This window comes from Heptranchias perlo, chromosome 2, assembly GCF_035084215.1.
Source record: "Heptranchias perlo isolate sHepPer1 chromosome 2, sHepPer1.hap1, whole genome shotgun sequence".
In the NCBI taxonomy this organism is placed as follows: domain Eukaryota; kingdom Metazoa; phylum Chordata; class Chondrichthyes; order Hexanchiformes; family Hexanchidae; genus Heptranchias; species Heptranchias perlo.
Window position 1 is genome coordinate 89,032,055 of NC_090326.1, and position 21,603 is coordinate 89,053,657.

General features: G+C 45.5%; 1 protein-coding gene across 2 annotated transcripts in view; it reads right to left on the minus strand.

The window, feature by feature from the left end:
• Nucleotides 1-21,603, minus strand: part of phf14 (PHD finger protein 14) — a 243,056-nt gene that overhangs the window by 97,269 nt on the left and 124,184 nt on the right. For both annotated transcript variants that reach the window (XM_068004010.1, XM_068004019.1), the window contains exons 15-16: nucleotides 1,591-1,647; nucleotides 1,372-1,499 (exon numbers count right to left, since the gene is read on the minus strand). In XM_068004010.1, coding sequence (XP_067860111.1) covers nucleotides 1,372-1,499; nucleotides 1,591-1,647 — 185 coding nt within the window. The remainder of the gene's footprint in view (nucleotides 1-1,371; nucleotides 1,500-1,590; nucleotides 1,648-21,603) is intronic.

Consider the following 21,603-nt stretch of genomic DNA (forward strand, 5'->3'; position numbering starts at 1 on the left):
TAAGTACTTTGTACAAATGAGTAGATGCTTTATTTTTTTGTTCACAGTTTATATTTATGTACAGATTTCTTTAAAATCATCAGAACTGTTCTTTTTACACGTATTACTGAAGGACAATATTGTGTCTAACGAGGGACTAAATGCCAGGTAAGTTGTTGTGTATTCTATAACCAAGACTTTGAATATATGTTGATCCCAGCCAAGCTTTTTACAACAGCAGATCCAAGAAAAATAAAATACAACACAACAGAATGCACATTACTCTGGTTTTATCAATTCAACACATTTGGATAAATCATCTTGCAATTCTATGCAAGCTAAGAATTTCACATTGTGAATGTATTTTCTGGAATTTCACTTACACTCTGGCTAGAAGTAGAATGTTTCACTCTCTTTCCCCCCCTCACCACCCCCGGCCCCCCAACAACCCGCTGATTCTTGCTGGGGTATAATTCCACAGGCAGTAACAGAATGTTGCTTAAATGGCCACTGTCCATGTGTGAAACAGATAGTGAATGTTGACAGGCTATTTGACTGTACAGAGCATCACAATCAAGCTCAATCCTGTTCTCAACTGATGCCACACACATGCAGTTACCAGCAGGGTGCACTGGATACTGATCACAAGTCGGAACCACAGGTCATTTTTCTTTCCTCCCTAGACCAAGGGTACTGAGCCAACTTCAGCAACCCAGCTACTGTCTTGGCTGAGATCAACTAACTCTATACAGATCAGGTATCAAACCTGGAACTTTTCTGATCTGTACGTACCACTTAGTGCTACATCAGGTTCTGAATTTACCCACTATGTTCAGCAGGGGAGCCTCAAGTAGAATTCTTAATAGACAACAATATTTCTGAATATGTTCTGAATGTTTTTGTCTAGTTTCTTTCATTAAACTGGTTTGCAACTTTCCACGGGGGAAAATGGCAAGTAGGCATGTTATGCCCTGAATTACAGATCAGCGTGACTGGATGTCAGAAGCAAACTAGCCCATTGATTATTTGCTATTCTGAATGGGCTTTACTTAATACAGAACTCTAAGTACTTCAATTGGATTACTGTTTGTTTATCTTTGTGACCTGTTGTTATACTACATTGACAATCAACCTGACAAGGAAGAATTAATCCTCCTGTAGGAGAAAAAAAAACAGATTATCCTGCTTAATTACATCAAAATCCATAGTGTAAATGTGTGTGGCAGCTCAATAAGCAGAATCAATCTACTTTTCCAAGTAATGTTTCTGCACAGAATCAGATTTTTTTTTTAAGAGGTTGCTGTATTCCAATTTACTTCATTTATGGCTATAATTAAGTACTAATGAAGGCAGAGCTTTAAGTAGCAGCAGCAAAGTTCATAAAACATCTACCTGACTAAATTTTCATTGTCTCCAGGACTCTTGCATGTAGTACATTCTGTTCTCAAATCTTCTGATTTTGGTCTTTTCTGCAATGAGGAGGTCTGCCGCCGTCGTCTTGCTCTAGGAGGAATTGGTTCCTAGGAAACAATGCCAAAAATAAAATTCTAGATGCAACATACATAATATTGTTAGATAAAAACAAATTTGCTTTCCACACTAAACACAAACCTCATTTTTTTCTCCATCGGAGCTGGTCCCCCTTTTTCGTTTCTGGCCTCTACTTCTCTGTGGAAAAAAAAGATATGTCCTTATGAATTATCTGCAATATAGTTTCTCATCAATATTTTGAGTGAGGAATTGCACTGTTTCAAAGTTAAATGCTGCTGGCTGCAATCACCAGTTACTAATTACTAGAGTGCAATGCATCATAAATAAACCAGCTTAAACACTAAAACATCATAATCCAAAGAAAATTGATAGAGTCCTGTCAATCTTTTATCCAAGAGCACAGATATGATTTCATGCAGCCAATCATTTAATATAACCCCCAACATTTATGAAACTGCAAAAGCCAACAGAAGACCGATGTACATGATGCATTTGTGCTAGCAATTCTTCTGTCTGGCCCAATGATAATATACTTAAGCTCAAGATGTATTGAGATCCTAGCTCCCACCAGCACTCAACTTTCACAGGCAGAGGGCTCTCTTGGATGTTTTTTGTGTGCCTTAAAACCGAATAAAGAGCCTGCTAAGCAGTATAGGATTCTCTTTCCCGATACTTAATACTGTAATGCAAAAATCATTAAAAACAGCAGTTGAGAATTTATCTGTTCTCAACAGCTGTTCTCAATGATGGAACTTTTCGATCTCTTTTCTGAATCTTCCATTCACAATTAGAATGCAGAGAGATTGGTTCCACTCCTCTTGCTGCCAATACTTTTGAGTGCCAATTCTTTACTTTGAACAATGTGTAATTATAGTTTATTTACCCATTCGATACATACTAACTTAAAATACACAACAGTCCACAAAATACAACAGATAAAATCATTCCTGGCAGAATTTTATGAGATTCTCTATACAACTACACACTTCAAGCTATTGCCTCAGACAGTATAGCATCTCTGAAAATGCACAGGATCACAGCACACAATATCATGTGTACCAGGCTACAGTCTTATCTATGCATACGCTAGTAAGTCCTTCTGCAAACAGTTATAAATAAACTCCAGGCTAAATTCACTAATGCACTGCATCACGGCCTACCTCTAATTTTAAGATTATGCCGCCTTGTTCTGGACTCCCCACCTGAGGAAATAGTTTCTCCTCTATCTACCCTATCAATTCCTTTAATCATCTTAAACACCTGACTGTCTCCTTCCTTTCACCTTCCACAGAACCTTGGTGTTTGAACCCTTCAGTAGTTGTAGAAATTATGGGGGGAGTTTTAACCCCCTCCCCCCCTCCATGATGGGTGGGAGGAGGTCAGGTTAAATCAGTAAATATGCGAAACCCGACCCCAACCCGCCACGAATGCGCCTACTTCCGGTTTAACTGCGGCGGGTTGGGAGGCGTCCGAGTAACCCGCTCTCGAGAGGCGGGTCCATCATTGTAATATGTTAATGAGGCTGTGTACCTCAGATTTTGGCAGTCATTTGAATTAAACGGCTGCAGACGGGTTCCCCAGGGCTCTGGAAACCCAGCAGTCAAAAGGAGATAGGAGATGCCAAATCCAGCAGGTAAGTGCTTTTTAGAGCACTGCTTCTGCGCCAGGAGGAGCAGGAGTGTACTTCCCCTGGCCCCTCAAGCACATCTTTTGCCGCAATCTGCCTCCACCTGCCCCCCACCTCACAATGATCTACCGACCCCCCACGATCTGTCGACCCCATAATCTGGTTCCCTCCTCGCGATCAGTCGACCTCCCAACTATGCCCAGATCTTTCTCTCCCTCCTTGTTGCCGCACTCTGAGCCCACCCCCACCACCCTGACCTTTTCTGATTGCCAATTTTCCGATCCCCAGTGGTCTCCGGTTGCAGGCTTTCCCCACCCGGCCAGCCTGTGAATCTGGTTGGCTACCAGGCGAGAAATGGAGTAAAAAAAATGCTAATGAGGTCCTGCTGTTACATCCGCCTTCCCAGCATTTCCAAGTTTCCCGGCTGCAAATACGCACTCCCGCTCCCTCCCCGTAAATATCAGAGCCTATGGGCTCGATATTAGCAGGGCGGCGGGTTCTCAGCGAGGGGTCTACTGGGCGCGTGGGTAACGCACCCGGTGAAATCAGTGTGCTCCGCACGGAATCACAGGCTAATTGGAGCCACTTACCTTTGCTTCCGGGTTTCCCGCTGGTAAGCTGCACGGCGGGCGGACTGCGCATGCGCAGCAAGGTCTGTCAGCTGGAGGAGCCCTATTTAAAGGGGCAGTCCTCCACTGACTGATGCTGCAGAAAATAGGAAAAATTACAGCATGGAGCAGCCCAGGGGGAAGGCTGCTCCCAGGTTTAACGATGCTTCACTCGAGGTATCATTGGATGGAGCGAGGAGGAGGGGGAGGACAGAGATCTTCCCCCCGGCGGGCGGGAGAAAGCGGCCTGCTTCTGCCACCAAGAAGGCCTAGCTTGAGGTGGCAGAGGAGGTCACCAGCATCACCAACATATCGCGCACCTGCATGCAGTGCAGGAGGCGCTTCAATCACCTAAGTAGGTCAGCCGAAGTGAGTACACTTACTCATTCCCCTACACTCCGTCTGCCACATCACCGCCCCCACCCCACAACTCCTTCTGCACTGCCAACACTACTCTGTCGCATCAACCCTCACACCCACTCAAAGCTCATCCTCATCTTACCTGCACTTACTCACCTCGCCAGTACTCATCCCGCCACTACCACTCAACCCAATCCTCATACAATCTCACGGCTCTATCTCATACTCACCCTCTCATGCATCTCTTTCACAGTCAACCTCACTCAACCTGCCACTACCTGTGCTGCAGCCACAGGGCATGCATCACATATGTGCAGTAGGAAGCGTTAGGCAAATGCGTCGTGAGCATGAAGGGGATGCACAAGGGTGTTTGAGGGTTTGTCATGGTGTTTACGAATATTTAATTTCTGATCAACTCACATTACATATTATATCGTCACCACTACTGCCACGTCTTTGCGAATCTTGTCTGGTTTGTGCAATAATGCCCTTTCCTGAGGATCACCATGAAGACCCACAACTGATGCCACCCATTGTGTCACTGCAGAGTGGGTGTAGGTATATTTGCAGGGCTCTTTTGTGCAGACGACAGAGACGTCAGCGATGTCCCCGGTGGCATCCTGGAAGGATGTGGAGGAGAAGTTGTTGAGGGCAGTGGTGACTTTGACAGCGACAGGTAAGATGGTGCTCGGGCCAGCCGGGAGCAGCTCAGCATGAAGGAGGCTGCAGATGTCCACGACTACCTGTCGAGTGACTCTGAGCCTCCATGTGCACTGCTGCTCAGAGAGGTCCAGGAAGCTGAGCCTCGGTCTGTCGACCCTGTGGCGAGGGTAGTGCCTTCTGCGACGCATCCCTCTGCAGTTGCCCTCCCTCCTGCTGTGCAGGTGGATGTGTCATAGCACTGTGTTGTGGAGCTCCACGTGTCAGAGGTGGACGGCGAGGCTGGTGATGCTGTTCGCCCTCCGAGGAGGTCATGACCGCAGCTACGGCGGCCCCCATCCGGAAGATGTACATTTGAGGTCCGCAAGGTAGGTAAATGTATCTGGACACCGGGGTAAGTGTGCAAGTTGGTGAATTTTATTGTTAGGAGGAGGGTGGTGGAGGCCAAACTTTTTCCAAAGTGACAGAGTGGCCTCCTGCAATGAGTGAGGGTCTCCACACCCCCCCCCCCCCACCTGTCAAATGGACCTTTGCAGCTGCCACAGGCTGATGGCTGCAACACGTCCATTTGAACTGGGAGTGTTTCCCTCAGTACAGGAAACAGTCTCAGTTAATTTCAAAATTCCAGCCCTCCTAAAATATCAGGTCAATCAGGTCTATAAACGACCTGAAGTACCTGTTTAAGTACTTTAAGTGGCACCCCGCCGGCTTTAATTGCCGACAGGAGTCCCACATGCGGGGACTGCACGCGCATGTCAGCCCGTCACTCGGGAACCCGGAAGTGAGCGGGTTGGAGCCGGACTCCAGACCCGCCCCGGGAATCCCGGATTTTCGCAACCCCCTACCACGAACGCACCCGATCGCGGGTGCGAAAATCGAGCCCTATGTCTTTAACCCCTGAGAGAAAAGACTCGAGGCAGATGTCATTTTGTTGCTTGCAAATATATGTCTCTAATTCTTTGTTTCCCATAGCACCCTGCTGCATTTCAGTCTGCCTCTTCACTCCTACACGGCTGGAGAACCAGGGACAGAAAAGATCAAGCAGGAACTTATCACATCCTCAGAACATCCCAAAGCACTTTACAACCAATGGATTTCTTCTGAGGTGCAGTCGTTGTTGTTATGTAAGCAAACGCTGCAACCAATTTGCACACAAGTTCCCACAAACAGAAAATGAATGACCAGACAAGATGTTTTTAATACTGCTGGCTGAGAGAAGAAGGTTGGTTACCACCATAGGACACCAAGAGAACTCTGCTCTACTTCAAATAGAGCCATGACCACTTGAGCAGGCAAGACCTGGGTTTAATGTCTCATCCAAAGGATGGTAGCCCCTGAAAATCATGGGATCATTTACTTTGATGTTGCACCCCAGAGAAGACACTTCCACCTGACGATCCTCTCCAGTGCTAACTCTGCCACAAATCACACTGCCAGTTCATTCGAATATCATTCTCAAGGGCAATTAGGGATGGGCAATAAATGCTGGCCTCGCCAGCGATGCCCACATCCCATGAACGAATAAAAAAAAAAAATTGGCATTGGTGGAGCGCAACTCCCATTGATCACGGGAGAACACTGGAGGAAATATCGGCAAACATGGGAGGCCCCAGATTGCATTAGAAAGTACAGAGCTGCCACTGTGGAGTAGAAACCCAGTGGAAACTAGGGTTGCCAACCCTCCCAGATTGTCCGGGTGTCTCTCAGAATCAGAGATAAGTCTCCCAGGCACTGCAGCAAGCAGCCCGGGAGGAATTCGCCCTTTAAATCTTTTGCCAAGCCCTCCTCACCGAGACATCACCGGCCGCAACCGCAGAGTCAGCCCCCGCTTAAGGGTGACCGGAAATGGGGCAGGCTGAGGGAGAAACAGCCGTGTGTCTTTTGGCCGGGGGTGGGGGGGTTGGTAGGGGGAAGAGGTGCGGGTCTTGGTTGGAAGAGGGTGAACAAGGACTTGGGGGCGGAGACTTGGGGTTCAGGAGGGGGAAAGAGAGGGAGAGGGAGATGGTACTGCGGGTCAGGGGAATTGGGACCCGAGTGGGGAGGAAGACTGAGGAATGTGGTGGGCATGAGGCCCAGCATTTCCTGCAGCACCGGGAACATAGCAACATGGTGGGAGCGGCGCCGAAGAGGAGCAGCCAGTTAAAGGGGTGAGTGAAACCCTGGACTTTACTGTGGGTAAACAGTGAAAGATTGTTTCACTAGGTGGGGGGGGAGTGGATAGATATGAGGGGGAGGTCGGATGGAGAAATCGGGGGGGGGGGGGGGGGGGGGGAGTCAGCCGTTCACGTGTGTTGGATCGCAGCAGGTAAGTTTGTTGGGCCTGGAGGAAACACTCCTGCTCCTCCTGGCCCACAAGCAGTTCAATAAAGGCACTTATCTGATGATCCAGCCCTTCTCACCTCCTCTTATTTAGCCAGAATCAGAAGGTCCGGGAATTCCGGCCCCCCAGGAGTTAAAAATAAAACAGCTATTAAAAAGGAGACACACAGCCTCCTTAAAAGATTTTATTGACTGACCCGCCTTTTGAAAGCAGATTAGTCGCCTGCCCTCCGACCCACATCCGTTAAAACTGGAAGTGGGCGGCTTTTACATTTTCCAGACGCCCACAACCCACCCGTCCTTGGGGGTTAAAATTACTCCCTAGGTTTTTGAACTGAGGACTTTAGATCATAGGATGCTTCACAAGTGGCTATTGAGGTAGAGACTAGAACATCATTTAAAAGGGAATGGGATAAGTATTTCAAAAGGCGGAATATAAAATCTACTTGGGGGGGAAGTACGGTTACAGGAGACCACGCCAGCACTGGCACAGGCACCCGGGGCCGCATGGCCTCCTCCTGTGCAGTAATTTCTATTATTCTATAAAATCTCTTTTGAGTCCAAGCCCAAGAATGGTTAAGAAATGTTGGTGCTGAGCTGAGTTTAGAACAATACGAGTTGTGAGACATGCCCCAAAAAGGAAGTCTGCTGCCCTTTATGGGATCTCTCGGTTTGGTTCAGATCGGTCTGTGCCAGCCACTTTTGATGTGAGCACTCCAAGTACAGATTGGCTCGTGAGGGGGAACTTGAGTGGTATCAGTATTGTTATTAGTTGTGAGTGCAATTTCAGTTAGTTACTGGTGGAACCAAAGTTCCTCCCACCTCTAGTCCCCTCCCTCCCGCCACCCCACCCTCTGCCAATCCCTTCCCCATCTTCGGTTTCCCTTCACCAGCTTGCGGGTGGTCTCCTGGTTCTTGGAAACTTCTCCCACAACAACTGCTGGTGCAAAATCACAAGCAAAGATACTCAACTACAGGCGACCCAACCTTTATAAGGTAAATGCAATAACTTGTGATCAGACATCACTTGACCAAACTTCCAGGAATACCTCCAACCAGAGTTGGCAACCCTAGTGGAAAGAGGACTGACCCTAGAATCCACCTCCAAAACTTTTCATTTAAAGCCACAAACTCACTAAAAATAGCAAATAAATTCAGAGCCGGTATCTCCAACAATGCAGCTCTCCCTCACCAATGCACTGGGTATATCAGCCTAGATTTTGCGCTCAAATCGATCGTGGGACTTGAGCCCATGACTTTCTAATTCAGAGGCAAGATTGTTACCAAATGAATGAAGCTGGCACTTGATAACTAAATTACTATAGTGGCAAAACTCAAAGATGGTCTATTTAAATTTCTGGATGAAGAAAAAATATTTGATTAAATCAGTTGAATTGTTAAGAAATAAGTGGCCAATTACTTCTAATCATTGAACAGCTAAGATGGAAAAAAATATCTACACACTAGTTATCGTGGCTTAAATATTTTGCTCAGCTCTTAATGTGTCAATAAATATGCAAGGATTACCATTTTACTTTCTAACTTCATAGAAAGAAGCTGCTTGCTAAATATCACTCTTGCATTGATTTAATGGTACAAAATCATTTCAGAAGAGCCTCAGTAACATTTGTGCATTGTCTTTGTCCTGGTAAACCACCCCTTTATAGTGTGAGACACTTTCCAAGGTAGCAGCCATAGAACATAACCCCTCATGCTTATCACTGAAATCTTTTTTGGCCGGGCGGCAGGGGACCGGTGGAGTAGCATTATTTTTTTTTGAAGTGCACCTGTTCCAGTCATGGTTCCAGCAGAATGCCGATGGCAAGTCTTCTCGTGTACGTATAGCAGGAAAGTTTTTTTTTGTTTACATTACTTATGGCCAACAAATGCTGAATTCAGCACTCACTTGCTATGCTACCTTCTTAGTGTTGACGAATTTCAGGAAGAGACAGCAGCCTTTTTCGTGCATTTCGGGGGGGGAGGGGGATGCAGGTGGCAGATCAGACTTTACGTGGAAGGAATTGTGATGAAGTATACAGCTAAGTGCAGTAGGAAACTTGACAAGGGAAATGCATCAGCAACAAATATAGATTACTTAAATTTAAAAGATATTCCTTCCTGTGCTGCAATTCCAAAACAAAGTGAGAGCAACATCCAGAGACCATCAACTTTTCCAGAGAACATCAACATTTCCAGTTATATTAAGTAATTATTAAGTCACAATTACTGAATGAATAAATGTAAATAAAATCTAATAAATGCCAGTGCCACTTATGCTAATTATAACTGGCTTTGAAAGCACTAAATACGAATATGTACGTAAAAAGTGAAAATTGTCTCAGAATAAGGTGTCTCAGAAGACGTTTGTTACAAAATTTTAGGCATATGGTACAAGAGGAAATATAGCAAAATGGATAGAAAATTAGTTGACTGATAGGAAACAAAGGTAGAAATAGAGATAGGAAACTATAGCTATGAGGATAGACTTGAGATACTGGTACTATTTAAACTGGAAGGTTAAGGGAGATTTTTAAAATTATGAAGGGTTTTGATAGAGTGAATAAAGAGACTTATTTTCTCTGGCTGAGGAGTCTGTAATAAAGGGTGATCAATTTTAAATTATTACTAAGAAAGTGACTAGGAAAATTTCTTTACAGAGGATTGCTAAAGCATAGAATGCTTCATCACAGCACATGGTTGAGGCACAGACTATTGCATCTTCTATGGGAAAATTGCATAAATAAAAATATAAACGGAAGATTCGTATCAAGGGAAAAGAATGGAACAGTGGGATTATTATTAGATTGTTCTAGCATACACCTAACAGATACGATGGGTCACATGGCTTCCTTCTGTGCTATAAACTTCTATGGTTAAACTTCACCCGAATGAATGAAAAAGAAAACTGAAAAAGATTTCTCTTGTATTTACCTACAATACATTAAAAATCTTGCATTTGCACACACTTGGTACACATTTACAATGGAAACTGCCTATGTAAACTTGTCATGCTACAATCATACCCTCTGGCCAGTGGAGGCGCTGAGTTCTGTGCAGGGCTGCTGCCTCCAGCCTCCACTGCCCAATCTTCACCACTTTTAGCAGCACATTACTTTTCAAAGTGCTCAGACCACTTTAAAAACTTAAGTGGCATGGAAAACAACAAATATTGGCAGAGGTATTGGTGGGGGTGGAAGGAGATGGGCTTACTTCTAAAATGTTTAGGTGACGCTTGTTGAAGGATAGTGATGGGGCTGGATGTGGAAGATGGAAGGGAAATGGAAGAAGCTGAGGAACAAATGAGGGCTAGCGATATTTGATCGTATTTGGAGGCAGGGAACAATCACCGAAAGTAGTACAACTGAAGGTGGACTGGGAAAATCTGTGGGATTAAAGGAGCTATGGGCGAAAGTGGTAAAATTGAGAGGGCAGGGGGGAAAGTGGAGGAATTGAAAAGGAATGCATGGGGTCGAACGTGTAACATAGTGTGATTACGGAGGCAGGGGAAAAGGATTTTTTGGGGGAAACGGGAGGTGTTAAGAATGGCAGCTCAAAAGAAAAGCAAGTAGGCAGGAGACTGAAAGTTAGCAGAAGATGAAGGAAATGGGAAAGGGAGAAACAGGAAAACTAAATGGAGAAAAGGAAGAATAGGTGGAAATATAAATGGCAAGGTAAAGGGGACAGGGAGAAGAGCACCTGCTGTGAAATGGGGAGGAGAAGGGAAGAGTGGGAATATGTAAGGACATGTGATTATGGCAAAAATGGTAAGGGGTAGCAGCAGATGCAGCCTTTGTCAATTGGCAGCTCTCTACCTTGCTACCCATCATTTCCCATCAAAAACTAAAGCAGAAAAGGAGAAAGACAAATACAGATAGAGAGAAAAGCTAAAAAGAGAACGTACAGGTGTACTGAGTTTTGATTTCAACTCAGTGAGGATGTAGGAAGGAGGAAAAGCATGAAAATGTTATATTTTGAGCTTAGGAGGAATGAGAGTGGAAAAAGTTAACAGGAATAATGACTAGAGTAGTATCAATCAAATATAGGGGAGAGGGGGAGAGGGAGAAATCAAGTAGTTAATTGGTCTTAGGCTAGAAATATAGAGATCAACTATCAGATGGCAAGTTTGATGAATGTAGAGAGAAATTGTCAGCAAAAAGTTGAGTGGAGGTCACTGATAATGGAGCAGGAAGAAACTGATAATGCATGTTGTAGAAAAAACACACTGCAAGGGATATGGTGACAGGGTTCATTGCAGCATGTTCACTCCATAACGACTGCCAAAAATGAATACATAGTTTGAAAAATGTGTGCCCTACATTTTGTAGAAGTGTAACTCTTAAAATATACTTAAGTTTTAACCTATTGAGAATGTAAGAGCAATATGGGCACAAAATGGATACTCCCAAACTTTTAAAAAAAAAATACAATTTAGTTCCTTTTTCATAAATTTACATAGAAATTACAGCACAGAAACAGGCCATTTGGCCCAACTGGTCTATGCCAATGTTTATGCTCCATACGAGCCTCCTCCCACCTTACCTCATCTCATCCTATCAATATATCCTTTTATTGCTTTCTCCCTCATGTACTTATCTAGCTTCCCCTTAAATCTTAGTTTAACAGTATTGAAATATAGAAAAGGGTGCCTCATGCTATCAACCCATTTCAGAAATTCTATATTAACAACAAAAGGTGAAATATTCTTTTTTTAAAAAAGTAGGTGTCTGGTCAATAAGTATTTGGTAGCAGGAAATAATTAACAATTTAGTTTTAATAGAAAACAACACTCAAAACAATCCTATACATGCGTTAAAGGATGTTAAAGATCATAAAGTACAATTTTAATGCACGTTCCATGTGGTTGTGAAGTGAACAAGCACAGGGAGTATAACTGCAACCAAACTGGCTGTTCTCACTCCACTCCTACGGACACCTCTGACCTGGTTCGTGTTGGATACCACCTTGATGTGCGAGTGTTACTACATGCAAGAATAAAAAATCAGAACATCAGTGAAGTAACATGTGGAAGAAAAATGAGAGGAAAGGAAACCAGGCGAGGAGGAGGGCAGTTAAAATGGAGCGGGGGTCTTACTGCTCTGATCTGACCAACTGCGCATTTCAACGTTTTACTGCAATCCACTGCCATTACCATAGATGTCTAGCTAAACTTTAAATAATTCAAGAACTGCCCGTTTCTAAAATCTTTAGCTAATTCAAATCTCCAATATTGTGAAGCAACAAATGAATAATTTTAATTGTCATCTTTTACAAAACCAGTATTGTTTTAGAAAGAATCTGAAACCATAGCTTATAATAAATGGTATAACTTCAGAAACATATAGTGCATCATTCTAATACAGAAGATTTCCAGTACAAAACTTGTACTCTTGCCTGAATGGAAATAAATGCTACCCACCAATTTATCATTATAGGTAGAAGTCTACTACCCCACCCAGCAACTAACATGCTGCAGCTTCAGAAACCAAAAATCATGGTTTTGTAGCAGAAAACACTAATAGAATTCAGCTCTTAGATCATGGCTCCTCAGAATGCAATAGAGAAGAAACACCTCCAGCATATTTTAACAGATTGTGGTTTGTGTCCCATCTGTTTAGTTTTGGCTGTTAACACACAACAGATGGAACAGTTATCACTTAAAAGCACCGATAACTCCAGTGCTGCCAATTCTGGGCTAAATTTAGTATCTATTTCTAACTGAAAATATTCAAGTAGGTCATTAAAATAAAAAACAAATAAGAGTGCATCGGCCTGACACTTTGCACCTGTAGATCACTACAGTGTTAAATAATCATCTTTGTATACCAAACATGTTTTGATCTTTGAAAATATTTTTTTTTTATGTCTGCAACCTATTTTAGTTTTGACACACAAAATGTTATTATTCACCAGAAAAGTGGCAGCACTCACTCCACACCCTCTTCCTCTTCCTCCTCCTTCCACCCACCCACCCACCCCGATCAATGATTTTAATCTGGACATTCCAGCCTATCTGTAATATACGGAAATTAGTTTTGTTATTTGTACTCCTGGACTGGTTTCGATCGCCTGAGGGGATTGATGTAGAATTTCTCAGAGTATTTTTTCCCTTATTGGCCCTAGGTTTTTTCCCGCTCCCAGGAGATTGCATTGCTGCAGGGATGGGTGGGAGGTGGAGGGGGAAGGGAAGAAGTGTTCAGTCATGCTGCTCCGGCCATCATGGTGTGGAGCAGGCTTGATGGACCAGCTGGTCTTTTCCGGCCTGTCAATTTTGTATGTTCGTATGTACCATGTATGAGCAGCTGGGAAGCTGTGGTATTACACTCCTGGAATGACATTTTTGCCACCTATATTTTAACATTCCAGCGTAAACCATCCCTGGGTGTGGTATGCAACAGCCAACCAACCTATAATAAACAAGTATCTTCTTTAGCTCATTCCTTTACAAGACAGAATATTAGCTGCTGTCACATCTTAAGTCTTAACCATGATTTACAAAAATAACAAAGCTTTACACTCTGTTGACAACATTGCCTGTAATTAAATTTTCCAGGGAGGAGTAGCAGTGTATTCACCTTAACCAGTGGTATTCTATGTAGGTTTTGTAGACTGATATAGGATGTCTGAATTCCAGTCATAAACATGGGGGTTTCGTTTAAACAATAGCTTTCTGTTGTGGTGTAGGTTCAGTTGTGATTTGGTAACTGACCCACAGCCCAACCACATCTATTCAGAGTTGGATTGGGTACATGCTGGCAAGCAGTAAACTATCCTCATCAATCCTCTGGGTTTTGGACTCTCTCTTCAGCCTACCAAATACTCTTATCACTTCATGATGCAGGCTTTGTATAACAAAGTTGCTGTCATTGAAAACTAGTCATGATGTGGAGATGCCGGTGATGGACTGGGGTTGACAATTGTAAACAATTTTACAACACCAAGTTATAGTCCAGCAATTTTATTTTAAATTCACAAGCTTTCGGAGATTTTCTCCTTCCTCAGGTAAATGTTCAGGATCTCCTTGAAGCCTACGCATTTATACATATTGAATAATACATGGTGTTTACAGACTGCCCCTGCAACTGCCCGTTGCCAAGGCAATCACCGTGTTCAGACAGAGAGGTGTCATCTGCAGAACCCCCGAATACACATTCAACAAAAAAACAAACAGGGAAAAAAAACAGAGAAAAAAAAACACAGAGAGAGGCAGAAACATCCGGAAGGCAGAGAGAGCCAGCAAATGACCCATTATATTAAAAACAGATAACATTTGTTCGCTGGTGGGGTAACGTGTAGCGTGACATGAACCCAAGATCCCGGTTGAGGCCGTCCTCATGGGTGCGGAACTTGGCTATCAATTTCTGCTCGACGATTTTGCGTTGTCGTGTGTCTCGAAGGCCGCCTTGGAGTACGCTTACCCGAAGGTCGGTGGATGAATGTCCATGACTGCTGAAGTGTTCCCCGACTGGGAGGGAACCCTCCTGTTTGGCGATTGTTGCGCGGTGTCCGTTCATCCGTTGTCGCAGCGTCTGCATGGTCTCGCCAATGTACCATGCTCTGGGGCATCCTTTCCTGCAACGTATGAGGTAGACAACGTTGGCCGAGTCACAGGAGTATGAACCATGCACCTGGTGGGTGGTGTCATCTCGTGTGATGGTGGTATCTGTGTCGATGATCTGGCATGTCTTGCAGAGGTTACCGTGGCAGGGTTGTGTGGCGTCGTGGACGCTGTTCTCTTGAAAGCTGGGTAGTTTGCTGCGAACGATGGTCTGTTTGAGGTTGGGTGGCTGTTTAAAGGCGAGTAGTGGAGGTGTGGGGATGGCCATAGCGAGGTGTTTGTCCTCATTGATGACATGTTGAAGGCTGCGGAGAACATGGCGTAGTTTCTCCGCTCCGGGGAAGTACTGGACGACAAAGGGTACTCTGTTGGTTGCGTCCCGTGTTAGTCTCCTGAGGAGGTCTATGCGATTTTTTGCTGTGGCCCGTCGGAACTGTCGATCGATGAGTCGAGCGTCATATCCCGTTCTTACTAGGGCGTCTTTCAGCGTCTGTAGGTGTCCATCGCGTTCCTCCTCGTCTGAGCAGACCCTGTGTATTCGCAGGGCCTGTCCATAGGGGATGGCCTCTTTGACGTGGTTAGGGTGGAAGCTGGAAAAGTGGAGCATCGTGAGGTTGTCCGTGGGCTTGCGGTAGAGTGAGGTGCTGAGGTGCCCGTCTTTGATGGAGATTCGTGTGTCCAAGAAAGAAACTGATTCTGAGGAGTAGTCCATGGTGAGCTTGATGGTGGGATGGAACTTGTTGATGTTATCGTGTAGTCTCTTTAGTGATTCCTTGCCGTGGGTCCATAGAAAGAAAATGTCGTCGATGTATCTGGTGTATAGTGTTGGTTGGAGGTCTTGTGCAGTGAAGAAGTCCTGCTCGAACTTGTGCATGAAAATGTTGGCGTATTGGGGTGCGAATTTGGTCCCCATGGCTGTTCCGTGTGTTTGGGTAAAGAACTGGTTATCGAAGGTGAAGACATTGTGATCCAGGATGAAGCGGATGAGTTGTAGGATGGCTTCCGGAGATTGGCTGTTGTTGGTGTTGAGTATTGATGCTGTCGCAGCGATGCCGTCATCGTGGGGGATACTGGTGTATAGTGCCGAGACGTCCATCGTGGTGAGAAGTGTTCCTGGTTCAACTGGTCCGTGGGTACTGAGTTTTTGTAGGAAGTCTGTAGTGTCGCGACAGAAGCTGGGGGTTCCCTGTACGATGGGTTTCAGGATGCCCTCGATGTATCCAGAGAGGTTCTCACACAGGGTTCCGTTGCCTGATACGATGGGACGTCCGGGTGTGTTGGCTTTGTGTATCTTTGGGAGGCAGTAGAAGTCTCCCACGCGGGGATTACGTGGGATGAGAATGCGTAGGATGCTTTGAAGGTCTGGATCGAAGGTCTTGATCAGTTTGTTGAGCTGGTGGGTGTGTTCTTTGGTCGGATCTGCGGGTAACCGTCTGTAGTGTTCCTGGTTGTCCAGTTGTCGGTATGCTTCTTTGCAATAGTCTGTTCTGTTCTGTATGACTATGGCTCCTCCTTTGTCCGCTGGTTTGATGACGATGTTGCGGTTGGTCTTGAGAGCGTTGATGGCGTTGCGTTGTGCTCGGGTGACATTCTGGACTGTCTTCTGAGTGCGGCTGATGAATCTGGCATTGACGCATTTCCTGACAGCTTGAGCATACATGTCCAGCTGAGGGCAGCGACCCTCCGGAGGAGTCCAGTTTGACTCTTTCCTCTTCGGTTGCTGTACCGCGGATCCCTCTGTCTGCTGTTCCGGATCGTCGATTGTCTCATTGGGTTCGCTGCTGAAATCTTGGGGTTTGTGGTAGAATTCCCGGAGCCTCATTCTCCTGATGAATTCCTCTGTGTCCGCCGCGAGACTAGTGGGGTCCATTTTGGTAGTGGGGCAGAAATTGAGCCCTCGGCTGAGAACTTCGATTTCGTCTGGTTGAAGGGTGTGGTCGGATAAATTGACAATAGACTTCCCTGTGGTTGCAACCGTGGTACCAGGGGAAGCTTGGTCGTTGCTGGTGGTGATGCCGAGTTTCTCAAGCTTCCTGCTCTTGGTTTTCATGTAGGCAGCGTAGTTCCGTTGCCTCGTCTGTTTGGCGGTATAACGTAGCTGGTCTGCTGTGTCCTGAGTACAGGTTGAGAGTATGGACTCTATCTTGGTTTCGAGGTTGTGGCGTCTGCTGTAGAGTTGGTGTATGAGATGGTTGCGGAGTGTGCGAGAGGTACGGCGGCAGAGTCTCTCAGCGTAATCCGAGTTGTATGTGGACTTGAGTGGGTTCGTGATCTGGAGTCCTTTCGGGATCTTGTCTGCTTTCTTGCAGCTCTGTAAAAACTTGATGTCTGTGTCTAAATGCGCGATCTTCTTGGATATCCTTTCCACTGTGAGCCGGCAGTTTGTGGTGTCGATGGTAGTCATGATGTGGAGATGCCGGTGATGGACTGGGGTTGACAATTGTAAACAATTTTACAACACCAAGTTATAGTCCAGCAATTTTATTTTAAATTCACAAGCTTTCGGAGATTTTCTCCTTCCTCAGGTAAATGTTCAGGATCTCCTTGAAGCCTACGCATTTATACATATTGAATAATACATGGTGTTTACAGACTGCCCCTGCAACTGCCCGTTGCCAAGGCAATCACCGTGTTCAGACAGAGAGGTGTCATCTGCAGAACCCCCGAATACACATTCAACAAAAAAACAAACAGGGAAAAAAAACAGAGAAAAAAAAACACAGAGAGAGGCAGAAACATCCGGAAGGCAGAGAGAGCCAGCAAATGACCCATTATATTAAAAACAGATAACATTTGTTCGCTGGTGGGGTAACGTGTAGCGTGACATGAACCCAAGATCCCGGTTGAGGCCGTCCTCATGGGTGCGGAACTTGGCTATCAATTTCTGCTCGACGATTTTGCGTTGTCGTGTGTCTCGAAGGCCGCCTTGGAGTACGCTTACCCGAAGGTCGGTGGATGAATGTCCATGACTGCTGAAGTGTTCCCCGACTGGGAGGGAACCCTCCTGTTTGGCGATTGTTGCGCGGTGTCCGTTCATCCGTTGTCGCAGCGTCTGCATGGTCTCGCCAATGTACCATGCTCTGGGGCATCCTTTCCTGCAACGTATGAGGTAGACAACGTTGGCCGAGTCACAGGAGTATGAACCATGCACCTGGTGGGTGGTGTCATCTCGTGTGATGGTGGTATCTGTGTCGATGATCTGGCATGTCTTGCAGAGGTTACCGTGGCAGGGTTGTGTGGCGTCGTGGACGCTGTTCTCTTGAAAGCTGGGTAGTTTGCTGCGAACGATGGTCTGTTTGAGGTTGGGTGGCTGTTTAAAGGCGAGTAGTGGAGGTGTGGGGATGGCCATAGCGAGGTGTTTGTCCTCATTGATGACATGTTGAAGGCTGCGGAGAACATGGCGTAGTTTCTCCGCTCCGGGGAAGTACTGGACGACAAAGGGTACTCTGTTGGTTGCGTCCCGTGTTAGTCTCCTGAGGAGGTCTATGCGATTTTTTGCTGTGGCCCGTCGGAACTGTCGATCGATGAGTCGAGCGTCATATCCCGTTCTTACTAGGGCGTCTTTCAGCGTCTGTAGGTGTCCATCGCGTTCCTCCTCGTCTGAGCAGACCCTGTGTATTCGCAGGGCCTGTCCATAGGGGATGGCCTCTTTGACGTGGTTAGGGTGGAAGCTGGAAAAGTGGAGCATCGTGAGGTTGTCCGTGGGCTTGCGGTAGAGTGAGGTGCTGAGGTGCCCGTCTTTGATGGAGATTCGTGTGTCCAAGAAAGAAACTGATTCTGAGGAGTAGTCCATGGTGAGCTTGATGGTGGGATGGAACTTGTTGATGTTATCGTGTAGTCTCTTTAGTGATTCCTTGCCGTGGGTCCATAGAAAGAAAATGTCGTCGATGTATCTGGTGTATAGTGTTGGTTGGAGGTCTTGTGCAGTGAAGAAGTCCTGCTCGAACTTGTGCATGAAAATGTTGGCGTATTGGGGTGCGAATTTGGTCCCCATGGCTGTTCCGTGTGTTTGGGTAAAGAACTGGTTATCGAAGGTGAAGACATTGTGATCCAGGATGAAGCGGATGAGTTGTAGGATGGCTTCCGGAGATTGGCTGTTGTTGGTGTTGAGTATTGATGCTGTCGCAGCGATGCCGTCATCGTGGGGGATACTGGTGTATAGTGCCGAGACGTCCATCGTGGTGAGAAGTGTTCCTGGTTCAACTGGTCCGTGGGTACTGAGTTTTTGTAGGAAGTCTGTAGTGTCGCGACAGAAGCTGGGGGTTCCCTGTACGATGGGTTTCAGGATGCCCTCGATGTATCCAGAGAGGTTCTCACACAGGGTTCCGTTGCCTGATACGATGGGACGTCCGGGTGTGTTGGCTTTGTGTATCTTTGGGAGGCAGTAGAAGTCTCCCACGCGGGGATTACGTGGGATGAGAATGCGTAGGATGCTTTGAAGGTCTGGATCGAAGGTCTTGATCAGTTTGTTGAGCTGGTGGGTGTGTTCTTTGGTCGGATCTGCGGGTAACCGTCTGTAGTGTTCCTGGTTGTCCAGTTGTCGGTATGCTTCTTTGCAATAGTCTGTTCTGTTCTGTATGACTATGGCTCCTCCTTTGTCCGCTGGTTTGATGACGATGTTGCGGTTGGTCTTGAGAGCGTTGATGGCGTTGCGTTGTGCTCGGGTGACATTCTGGACTGTCTTCTGAGTGCGGCTGATGAATCTGGCATTGACGCATTTCCTGACAGCTTGAGCATACATGTCCAGCTGAGGGCAGCGACCCTCCGGAGGAGTCCAGTTTGACTCTTTCCTCTTCGGTTGCTGTACCGCGGATCCCTCTGTCTGCTGTTCCGGATCGTCGATTGTCTCATTGGGTTCGCTGCTGAAATCTTGGGGTTTGTGGTAGAATTCCCGGAGCCTCATTCTCCTGATGAATTCCTCTGTGTCCGCCGCGAGACTAGTGGGGTCCATTTTGGTAGTGGGGCTCCGCAGCCTTCAACATGTCATCAATGAGGACAAACACCTCGCTATCGCCATCCCCACACCTCCACTACTCGCCTTTAAACAGCCACCCAACCTCAAACAGACCATCGTTCGCAGCAAACTACCCAGCTTTCAAGAGAACAGCGTCCACGACGCCACACAACCCTGCCACGGTAACCTCTGCAAGACATGCCAGATCATCGACACAGATACCACCATCACACGAGATGACACCACCCACCAGGTGCATGGTTCATACTCCTGTGACTCGGCCAACGTTGTCTACCTCATACGTTGCAGGAAAGGATGCCCCAGAGCATGGTACATTGGCGAGACCATGCAGACGCTGCGACAACGGATGAACGGACACCGCGCAACAATCGCCAAACAGGAGGGTTCCCTCCCAGTCGGGGAACACTTCAGCAGTCATGGACATTCATCCACCGACCTTCGGGTAAGCGTACTCCAAGGCGGCCTTCGAGACACACGACAACGCAAAATCGTCGAGCAGAAATTGATAGCCAAGTTCCGCACCCATGAGGACGGCCTCAACCGGGATCTTGGGTTCATGTCACGCTACACGTTACCCCACCAGCGAACAAATGTTATCTGTTTTTAATATAATGGGTCATTTGCTGGCTCTCTCTGCCTTCCGGATGTTTCTGCCTCTCTCTGTGTTTTTTTTTCTCTGTTTTTTTTCCCTGTTTGTTTTTTTGTTGAATGTGTATTCGGGGGTTCTGCAGATGACACCTCTCTGTCTGAACACGGTGATTGCCTTGGCAACGGGCAGTTGCAGGGGCAGTCTGTAAACACCATGTATTATTCAATATGTATAAATGCGTAGGCTTCAAGGAGATCCTGAACATTTACCTGAGGAAGGAGAAAATCTCCGAAAGCTTGTGAATTTAAAATAAAATTGCTGGACTATAACTTGGTGTTGTAAAATTGTTTACAATTGAAAACTAGGGCACGGCTTTCTTGTGGATTCTCACTGTTAGTATGTTTTCCAGTAATTCTATCCAACCATTTGCTCCAGCATAGCTCAGATTCAATTACAAAAGCAAGGATCTGAATGTTTGTAATTGCAAAGAGTTTGCATACACTATAAACTAGAAGTGTATGGGCAACATCAGTCGATCTCTCGCAACAGATTTATGGATTTGGTCTTCCCAGTACTGAAGTTAATGTACAATTTGTTCACTTCTGTCATTGTTGGCATTATCAGCAAAGAACACAATGTTACTTTTAATGACATTCACCAGGTCAATGATGAAGAGGAGGAACAAAGCTGAGTCACACAGTCAGTGTTGTTGTTGCTTTTGTGATGACAGCAAAGGGTCATCTTTATGCGTTCTGATTACGTCCTATATCCAGTTCAGCATATTAGTAATATAGTGACAATTTCAGGAAGGAGAAGACCACTAGTCTACCTAGCCCACCTATCCACAGTATTTCCTTGGTGCATTTCTAATAACTCTGAATCCTATTTGTTGACAAGAACCTATTTTGAAATTCATTTAAGGTTTCTTGCCAGTAATCTGTCCACATACTGACCACCTTTTTAGTAAAAATATTCCTCCTGCATATCCTATTTTCTTTTGTTGTCCTTAATTTGTAAATATACAAGAGACAGCATCTCAATGAGGCCAGGGTGCCATGCCATAATGTAAAGCACTGGCATGCTGACATACTAAGAAAATCCCTCCATTTTTGGAGCATGAGTTGTTAAAAGTATGCTGTTACAGCACATTGCCTTTTTAAGGTATGTTAAACCATCAAGTCGAGTTTTCTGTTCTTATTCAGTTTTATTTTTTAAAATTTGGACATCTGGTTTCTATATGCCTATAATAAAGTATCTAGATTTGGGAGCTTTAATCTACTGAAAGCAATGATTTACTAGGAAGAAGCTGAATCAGTGGTAAGTGATGACATAACTCAATAAATGTTTCCAAAGTGTATTCATCAAGCTTACCAGTGCGTACAGACTTATTAGAAACTACAGACTGAAGAAGTGTACATTCTGCTTCAGTTCTTTCTTAAT